General features: G+C 39.3%; 1 protein-coding gene across 1 annotated transcript; it reads right to left on the reverse strand.

Moving 5' to 3' along the window:
- Positions 1-4,271: 4,271 nt before the first annotated feature.
- LOC140925088 (vesicular inhibitory amino acid transporter-like) lies at positions 4,272-5,585 on the reverse strand. The gene has a single exon (XM_073375038.1). It carries the CDS (start codon positions 5,583-5,585, stop codon positions 4,272-4,274), a length of 1,314 nt encoding a protein of 437 aa, XP_073231139.1.
- Between the last annotated feature and the right edge of the window lie 5,071 nt (positions 5,586-10,656).

The following is a 10,656-nucleotide window of genomic DNA, read 5'->3' on the forward strand; positions in this document are numbered from 1 at the left end:
TCGCGTGTCTTAAGCCCTTAATTACACCTTAATAAGAGCGCTGAATCGATGATCCGTGTGAGCTAAAAAAAAAAAACATCAGAGAGCTTAAGCAACGACGAGGGCTACGTCAACGAGAAACCAGCGGTAAAACAGCAATAGGTTTAGATTACCAAAACAACTACTCTGCACGACTGCATCACGCTTTTTTGTACATTTCTTTGCCGTCACTGCACGACTACGACGTGAAAATGCCTAATTTCACGTTTTGCGGAGTACGTGAACTTAAGGCAACGACTTTCTTCTTCTTTTCCCGAACTTTGATACATTCTTTTAGAATTCAACTCCAGAAAAAATTGCCAACATTGACGAATTGAACAAGATGAGAGAGGCGCGATAAAGTTTGAAGCAGAGCGACTTCACTTTTTAAATGACGTTTCCGCAACCGTCGCCGTCGTTGTTTGCTTAAGCTCCCTAATTAGCTCGTTGGCTCAGTAACATAAACGTCATTCTTTTAAGCGAAAATGTTGAGAACAATTTCTTGAAAGAAGTTGTACTGTTTACTTATTAACTAGGGGGGAGGTAGGGGCAATGCTCTAATGATAACGGCTAAACTTGGTCTTGTTCATGGCTAACTGATTACAACCAACATCACAGGCGTCATCGTTTATAATTAGGGAGCTTACGACTTTCGCACGACGCCGCCGCTGGGTCACGTCATAGCTCTGCGTTGCCGTCCTGTAGAAATTTGAATTTACGATTCGTAGTAAAGACGACGACGCTGGTGCTCGCGGCAGGCAAATTTTCCCGCGGTTTCTGAAGTTTGTTTTCTTCTTTTCACAAGTAAGCTTATTTGTTCAACCAAAATATCTAAATTCATTAGAGAAACGAGAGCTCGTATTGCAGACGCTTATGGAAACAGATTTATAAAGGACCGTGTTTTTCACTGTATTTGTAATTTTATGCGTTTCGTCAACAAACTCAGAGTTAACTACGGATTTAGACAAGACAACAAAGGACGAATGCAAGGCGCATTTACATACAGGGAGGGCATTTACAAACTTCCTGAACAGCTGTAGTTACTGTGATGAGATAACCACTTGCAATGATCTAGCTGTAGCTTTGATACCATCTGGTCAATATGGTTTCACTCGGTGTTAATTTATGCTTGTCTTCAGCTAGCTATGGTGTTGATTCTTCGGGTCGTTACTCCAATGAAAACAGACAAACAAATCGAAAACATATGTAGAGAACAAGTCCCTAATGTGATACTTGAATTATCTGGAAAAATCCGCTGAAGTATGTAGGGAAAACTTTGAAAATTAGTCTCACGTCCTGCTTTTTCTAGGACGCCGGCGAATCGTTGTCAACAACGGCGTCGACTTTGGCGCGACGCTGGCAAGTGCCCAGATAAGCATGCCCAGTAAGCCTGTCACGCAGTCCAAAGGCGTCGTCGTGCGAAAGTCGTCAATTCGTAAGCTCCCTATTATTCATTATTGGGAAGCGCCATTTCGACGTTTCCTCTTTTCTTATACCCAGGCATAATACTTTACCTTACTGAGGCGAATAAATATGATTAGGTAAAGGAACACAATACATCTAAGTCACAGACTCGGGCAAAGTTGATCGTTTGGTCCGGACAATCTGCGAATCATCGAACTTAGGGCAAAAATATAGCTTTATGAAATTGTAAATGCTTCGTTCCCTATGGGTATGTGAAGTTTGCTGCTGGAATATTTGCAGAATTAAATATTTTTGGTAGACTTTCATTTAGATTAGGGTTAAGCGCTTTTTCGGCTTTAACACTCATGGTCGACTTTTTGGAGTTGAACTAATTGTAGCAGATCCAAAGAGGAAAACATTTCTAACAAAACTTACCTTTATTTTTGGCGGTGTCCTTAAGATATGTAACGTCTTAATGCAATGATCAAGCAAGTGGTACCTTTATGTACATGATAACCAACTCCAGCGGAGATAAATACAAGCGGTTATCATCTCTTCTGAAACTTGAATGCTGTTCACTAAACCTTGGCAGTCAATCTCCATTGTATAGCTGGCGGAACGAGTTATTTTTTGCATTTCAAATTCGACTGAGTCTTTTAATTTGCCGGCGCCTCTGCCATTCCTTAATGATCCGAAATAGCCTTACTACGGCAATAATACAGCCCCTTAAAAATCATGTACGATTTAAAAAAGATTTCAAAGCACGTTAACTAGCTTTAACTTTATAAAATAAAGAAATACCAAGCGGAATTTGGAGTGATGTTGAGAGACTATATCAGTAATGAAGGCGTCTTGGTCGATCTCCCTTGAAAAATGGCTAGATTTCGCTTACTTGTACTGTGTGTTGAAAGATTTCGCAATGACAGCACCTAAAAATTCAAAAATGATTTATGTTCGTTTATAAAATAAATGAGTGATGTTGAGAGACTATACCTAATAGGCGTTCAGGTCGGTTTAGCTTGAAAAGTAGATTTCGCTCATTTATCATGGTGTGTGAGCTCTTTATTCGACCGACTGACATTCCACAGACATTGATCACATATCGCAACGCAAACTGAATTACAAAGCACATTTCATTCTTTTTTAACGCTCTAAACGAGTAAAACTTGAGCCTGCACGGCTTTCAGTTTGTTATTCATTTTCTCGAATGCTCTATAGCTATCGTCGTCAAATTACACTTTATTTCTTTAAAAGCCATCCTCTTATAATTTCTCCTTCAGGGATGCAGTTTGTTCTTTGACCTTGAACTTTGTGAAGCAACAGCAAAGTAAAAATGTTGCAGGTACGTTGAACGAGCATATCCATAATGTCTAAGTCGATTTAAATGTTCTTAAAGCATAGCCAGTCTTAACGTCTTAATGATGCTGACAGTTTCGATGACTGTCAGCCATCTTTATCAAAACTTGAAAAACATTAAAAGTGTCAGAAGCCTTAAATAGGCCTATTTTTCTTCCCAAAAGAGACTGCGAGAAAAACCCCTGGGACCAGAGTAGTTGGCTGACTGATTATAACCAACATTCGAAACCAACATCACAAAATAATTCATAATTGTTCATTACTGCTAGAAGCGCCATTCAGACTGAGATTTTCCCTTTCTTTATACCCGAAGCACAATGCCAAAGAGGAAAACATTTTTTTAGCCTTGGGTGCCAAGAGAGAATGATCAGCAGATTAATAGTTAAAAATGTGTTTTTTTGTTAGCAAAATATCCTCCTTCCTCTAAATAAAAATGTTGTCAGTTTTTCTCTAGGATCACCTCTCCCCGCCCCCCATCCCCGCCCCTCCGATGGCCCCTGCTCATTGTCATTTACAATGGAGGGAAACGCTTTATGACAAGGCTAAAAAATACACATTCTTGGACACATTTCTTTCCTTATTAGCGCTGCGATTTCCCATTTCATGCATAAAAATCCACGGGCACTTGATACATTTAACCATGCCAATTAAATGAAAATGTATACCTGAAACAAAATCACAAAGATATTCGCGATCTGTGGTCGCTTTTGTCCAGTGAAGAAAAGCGATAGTTAGAGAGGGGTTGTAATTGCCCTGGATTAAATCTGGAGGTGATTGAAGCATTCTTTAGTGATTTACGGCTGATTTCCCTAGGATGATATGCGAGACCTTCACTGCAACTAACCCCTCAACGACAGAACTAAAACTCGCTGGAATCGCCCCGAAGAGGCTAAAAATGCTAAGAAAACACCATAAATTAATACAAGGAGACAAGACAGGAAATTCTGATGTATTTTTATTACTATTTTGGACCCTTAATAACGATCGCCTAAATCTCCATACAAACTCTTATAATATTTCTGTTACGCAACAACAATTCTCACTCGTGAGCTTGGGGTGCCTGTGGTCTGACGTCACAGAGAGTCTCATACGACAAATCGCTTTGGAGAATTACCACGGGCTTCATTTTGCAAACTGCAATTTTATTACAAACTCAGTGAATATATTCATTTGAAGCATGAAACGGAGGAAAATAAGAACTAAATTTTGGTTTTAGTAGTACTTTAAGCCTCTTATAGTGTCTTAGCTTCCCCTGCATTTTCATTACACGCCGAGCCAAAAAAAAAAGTATAGGGACCGCATTATTGGAATTTCCCTTCAAACCATGTTTGGTCCGTTAGCTTAGTTGGTAGAAAACGGATTTTTTAAACTAAAACTGTTTAAACTTGAGTAGTCCCCCTTAGTCCCATGCTTCGAGTCAGTGCTTTGGTTCGAGGAAATGTAGGAACGGTGTATTAACTGAGTGTCTATTGGCGATTTCCCAGATTGTAAAATCAATGATCCTGAAAGATAGTTTTAAACAATGATTTCCCAGTGTACACCAAACCTACTACTCCAACATAAACACCAAAGATAAGAATCAATACATCGAAAATAAAATGGTACAGTTTAAGCTCTTTCTTTTTCAAAATGAGATGGAAAAGAGCCGGTAAAATAAACATTGCCGCTGATCCAGTCAGACTTGAAATAAAAGCCATAAAGAGCGCAAAATGTGGGATTAAAATTGCTGGAAGGAGAGTAAGAAAGTTGGTTGCAACTCGAATGCCAATAAACCAAACAATATGAGGTATTTTAAATGAAAAGCAATCTGGGGACACTGAATCTTCGATTATTTGTATGATAGTAATAACCAGAAAAGGATATGAAAAAACTACGTTCAAAATTAAAAAAGCGTTGACAAGGGTGCGAATAACACCCATGGGGAGGCTATTAGAGATTACCTCTTGGATGTTAGAGCTGAAGGAAAAAAAGGTTAACACTGAAAAAGTCACCTTGATAATGGCAACGAACAAGTATGTTAGTCCGAGCATTGTGCGAAATTGCGGTTTGTCTTCCATACTTGCCTCAAGGCCAGGCAAAGTAGTGTGACAGAGATAACTATACGAGATAATTGCCAATGAAACAGGTGCACTCTCTATATCCCACACCAAGATTTTTCCTGGGTTCCATGATGAATGATGCGCTATTTCGTAGACTAAAACACTAACTACAGCTACAAATATAGCTATCGCACTAATCAAACTCAACCATGCGACTCGAGATAAATTCTTCAAAAATAATGTTGGAAGAACCGCAGTGGCTGTAATAAACGTCCAAACTTTGACGGACAGCGGTAAATCTGGAAAAATACCATTAGCAAGTGAAGCACACAATACAAGGCACAAAGACGCCATAAGAAAAAGTTCGAGTAACTGGACTGTGAGGGATATGGCACCACCAAAACGAGCAGAGCAGGCTTCACCCAGTTGTTTGTAATTGGATCTGACGCGAACTCTTTCCCCAGTATCGTTTTTGTCGTAGAGGCAGTCAATCAAGATTGCTCCAGTATAGAAGGCTACAAACGGAACAATAACCAACATTGCTACCGCCAAAAGTCCACCCTGAGCTATGACATAAGGTAAGGCGAAAATACCTGCTCCGTTGAGCTCACTCAAAAGATTTATTCCCGCTCTCCACAAAGGAGATTTATTTGCTGCATTATCGTATTCTGCTGCTTCATCATCTTCTGTGATCGATGCTGGAGATTCGTTTACTTCTGGATCACTTTGTAGCAAATGATAGCTGGCGGAACGGGTAGCTTTTGGCATTTTCAACCTTGACTTAGTCTATTGAATTTCCGGTGTCCTTGCTTTAGCTGAACGATCCGAGGCCTTAATACAGCAATACTGAATACAACACCTAAAAATTCAAGAATGATTTAAGTTATAGATTTTAAAACATGTTTAGGTTATAAATTAAAATAAATACCATGTGGAATTTGGAGTGATTTTGAGAGACTTATTAACAAATAGGCACTCAGGTCGATCTTACTTGTTAAATAGATTTGGCTCATTCATGGTGTCGGTTGAAAGACTTTCATGCACTTATCAAACAGATAAAAAAAATCCAATCAAACGGATTGCGATTTTAGTATACTAATCAATATACTAAAATCGCAACCCGTTTGATTTGATCTGTACGGCAAGGTTTCTTCCTTTAATGAACCTTCGAAACAGATAAAAGCACGAGGCCTACGTGCTTTCATCTGTTGCTTGTTTTTGGAACCCGTGATGAAGTGCGAGGCCCGAGTTTTTCACATATTACATAAAACAATGCAAGAGGGAGGGGGATTGTTAAGATCTTGCTGCGGGCTCAATTTGAGTCAAAACGAAGAAACTAACCAAGCAATTAAATCCTTTCATGCATTGTTTCTTCAAACTTTGTTATATGCTTTAAATATAATTAGCAATCAAAATTCTGGTGAGCCACGGACTTTACTTATCGCTCAGCAAACTAACAATTGCACAAAATTCTGTTCTAACGCTCTAAACGCCAGAGTGTAAACTGTTAGCCTGCACGGCTTCAGTTTATTATTCTTTTTTTCGAATGCTTTTAGTTATTGCGTGTCATCAGCTTTAATGATACCTTAACGAAAGCACCGAACCGATCATCCACGTGTGTGAGCTGAACATCCAGAGGCTTGTTGGCTCCATATATATTATAGTAGAAAAACCATTCGTTAGCGAGAATGTCATTTGTTATTATCTTTTTTAAGTAGATACCTTTAGATTTGAGGCGAGATTTAACCAAGTTTTTTTCGCGTCTTTTCAAAAAATAGGTTCCCCTGAAAGCTTCATTCTGTTTTTTTTTCCTTTTTTTTTTCACCAGAAAAGCTAACAAGGTTATTTTTATTGGAGAATGTTAAGCCCTCTCCCGACTGCAAAATGAGAAAGCTTCGAATGTTTTATAACTTGTTTTCGTCGCTACAACATTTTCGCTAAATCTGTAGTAGAATGACGATGGCTATGACGTGTTTTCCCGCCAAAATGACGCTGGCTCACGGGCGAGCACTACTTAGTATTGAGAAAATCTCGTTGTCGTAGTCCTTGTCGTCGTCTTAGAATCTATAGGTCTCTACTATTTTTTGAAAGCAGGTGTACTTTTACACCAATTTACCAGGGAAAAGGTAGGGACAAAGCTCTAAATGATGACAGTTGATCTGTATTCGTTAACTGATCACAATTGATCTTACTCACCTTTTGCTGGGAGTTTTAAGGACTATAAAAACAAGTTTGACACAAAAGAAAATAGTCGAATCCGAACCATAACATGTTTTTTGTCAAGGTGTTCTGACAAATGCCGAATTGAATGCGAGCTTTAAGGTTTGAAAAATTAGAAAGCTGGGTTGGTTTTGATAATGATGGTGATTATAATAATGCTGTTTTGATATAATTAGAATAAAACAACCCACATTGTTATTTGTGTAGTTACTTCTCATCATTAACATTAATTTAATGTTTTTGAACATTTTTGGAACTAACTTTTCAATGAGTTGAACTTAGAAATAAGTGTCGCCACTTGTGTAATAGTTAATCAATGATGTTACAAATAGTTAATCTTTTCGGCAGCAATTTAAAAAAAAAATGGCATCCCCTTCCTCCCCTCTTCAAAATCCTCTGACCACGCCCCCCTCCCCCGACAAGGCGGTATATATTATTGATTAACCCTAAGGGCATAGAATTGCGTGCCGTTGGTCCTTAATTATAACTAATAAGGGCACCGAATCGATGATCCGTGTGAGCTTAATAAACAAGCTCGTTGGCTCAGTGGTATAAACGTCATTCTTTTAGGCGAGAATGTTGAGAACAATTTCTTGTAAGAAGTTGTACTGTTTACTTATTAACAAGGGGGGAGGTAGGAGCAATGCTTCAATGATAACAGCTAAACTTTGTCATGTTCATGGCTAACTGATTACAACCAACATCACAGGAGTCATCGTTTATAATTATTCATTATTGAGAAGGGCCATTTCGACGTTTTCCCTTTTCATATAATATGGATAGGTAAAGACCACAATACATTTAAGTCGCAGATTCAAGCAATGTTGATCGCTTGGTCTGCGAGCCATGGAAAAAAGAAATAGTTTTATGAAATTGTAAACGCAGAAAAAATGTTTCCTGCTTCGTTCCCTATGGGTATGTGACGTTTTGCTGCTGGAATATTTGCAGAATTACGTAGTATTGGTCGACTTTCATTGATTAGGGTTAAGCGCTTATTTTATTGACTATGGTTGAGCCGACTCGCTTCGGATTAGGGTTAAGCGCGTTTTCGGGTTAAACACTCATGGTCTTTGTGTAGTTCTTCAAGATCAAGGATCCAAAGAGGAAAACATTTCTTGTAGCCTTGGGTGCTCATTGATCATGGTAACAAAGCTTACCTTTATTTTTGGCGGGGTCCTTCAGATATGTAACGTCTTAATGCAATGATCAAGCAAGCTGTACCTTTATGTACATGATAATCAACTCTAGCGAAGATAAACACAAGCGGTCGTCCTCCCTTCTGAAACTTAAATGCTGTTCACTAGACCTTGACAGTCAATCTCCATCGCACAGCTGGCGGAACGAGTTATTTTTGGCATTTTCAAACTCGACTGAGTCTTTTAATTTGCCGGTGCCTTTGCTTCTGTACAAAGAATAAAGTTGTTGTTGTTGTTGTTGTAAATCGCAAAAATACAGTACCTAAAAATTCAAGAATGATTCATGTTATTTTATAAAATAAATGACTGATGTTGCGAGACTATACCTAATAGTCGTTCAGGTCGATTTGGCTTAAAAAAGAGATTTGAATTAGCTCATTTAAATTTATCATGGTGTGTTTGAAAGACTTTCATAAATTCATGCACATAATATTCTAAAATCGCAATCCGTTAGATTCGATCGGTTATACTATATGATGCCTACTTTATAGCTATGCTATTTTTGGTTGAATTTTTCAGCTGGTGTCCTTTCAAAAAGTAAATTTAAATTTGACCCGTTTTTGTGTCGTACAACAGACCGTGGGATCGTCAAAGCTAAGAAACTAGCCAAACAATTACACCCTTTAATTGTTTTACCAACATTTTTCATGCTTTTTAAAAATTCTGGTGAGCTCTCTATTCGACTGCAGCCACTGACATTTCACATACATTGATCACATATAGCACAGCAAACTGACTGAATTGCAAAGCCCATTTCGTTCTCTTGTAACACTCTAAAAGTGTAAAATTTGACCCCGCACTTTCAGTTTGTTATTCATTTTCTCGAATGCTTTACAAAAAGCTGTGGCGGATCCTGGGGGAGGGTCCGGGGGTCCGGACCCACCCTATCAGGCCTGACGCTTGTTTGCGACTGAAATTCTTACATCGACGGGATCGTATATCACAGTTTTACACTGGCTGATGTTTTTTAATGAAACGCGCGTTGCATTTTGCCACTAAACTAAATTCCAGGGATATTGAATAATCATTTATTAGAAGATTATGGGTTCAAGATGCAGCGAAGACAACAGGGCTGGAGCCGAAATGCTTGCCTTGGTTCCATCTGCTTTGGTGAAGCATGACAGTCTTCGTAATTTAGAAGAAAGCTGCAATTTTGGCAACAGGACTTACCTACACCGTCCTCTCTTCCTTCTGAGTTAAAGGAATGGCAATACTTTTGGTGCACTCCCACTTTACAGCTAAAAATCTAATAGAGTGTGTAATATCTGCTGAGGAGGATATGTATCCCAACATACGAGTTTTGCTAACAATTGGTTGTACACTTCCTGTTAGTTCTGCCTAAGCTGAGCGTTCATTCTCTGGCTTGCGACGAATCAAGTCATATCTCAGAAATAGGATGTCGGATAAGCGGTTGTCAGGACTTGCACTCATACACTTACATCATGACCTTGACATTGATGTTGACCAAATCTGTACAATCTTTGTTACCAAGCACAAGAGGAGAATGTTCCAAGGGTGCATCCTTTGCGAGTAGAATTCAAGTATCCGGTAAGGGGTCAAGGAGTTTTATCGTGCAACCGCGACTGGTGAGATCGAGAAGGGGTGTGGGGGTTGTGGGGAGAAGTACCGTATTTATTCGAATAGGCGCCCAACCTCAAATTAGCGCCCACCTCGAATAAGCGCCCATCCTAAAGGCAGAAAAGGTTAATAAGCACCCACCGAAAATAAGCGCCCACTTGCAGATCCAAACATTTAATAAGCGCCCAGGGTGGTTAATCGAACAAATACGGCAATTTGCCACAAAAAAGCGCAACGAGTCCTTTCTAAACCAAAGTTTGGACCCCACCCCTCTCCACCCCTAATCAAAAATTCCTGGATCCGCCCCTGAAAAGTTATCGTCACCCCCAAATGTAAAGGAATCTGGATTCCAGAATCAGGGAAATTTTTGCTTGTAGAATCCGGAATCCTGGCCTTTGGAATCGGCAATACAGCTCTCTGGATTCTCACAACTGAGTGGAATCAAGAATCCAAGTTCTACTGACAAAGACTGGAATCCAGTACCTGGAATCTGGAAACCACGACGTGGAATCCAGGATCCAAGTCTGTTTTAAATTCTCTTACGTGGGGCGATCAGCCCTTCATAATACCTTAATGAGAGCATCGAACCGTCAGCATCCATGTGAGTTAAATATCCAGACGGGGCTGTCAATAGCTCCATAGCATAAAAACCAGTCTTTAGCGAGAAATTTTTTTAACTATTTCTTGAAAGCAGTTGCACTTTTAACTAATTTTTGAGAGGAAAGGTTAGGGTCAAAGCTCTAACTCATGATAACAATTGAGCTGTGTCCTGTTAGTTAACTCATCACAATGGATCTTATTCACCTTTTTCCTGGGAAGTGAAGGGCTATCAAAAACGTAGCCTG

The sequence above is a fragment of the Porites lutea genome, chromosome 14, assembly GCF_958299795.1.
Source record: "Porites lutea chromosome 14, jaPorLute2.1, whole genome shotgun sequence".
Taxonomy (NCBI): domain Eukaryota; kingdom Metazoa; phylum Cnidaria; class Anthozoa; order Scleractinia; family Poritidae; genus Porites; species Porites lutea.

What these genes read in the sequence shown, in the direction of transcription:
- LOC140925088 (XM_073375038.1), bottom strand. Translation starts at nt 5,585, where the DNA reads ATGCCAAAAGCTACCCGTTCCGCCAGCTATCATTTGCTACAAAGTGAT.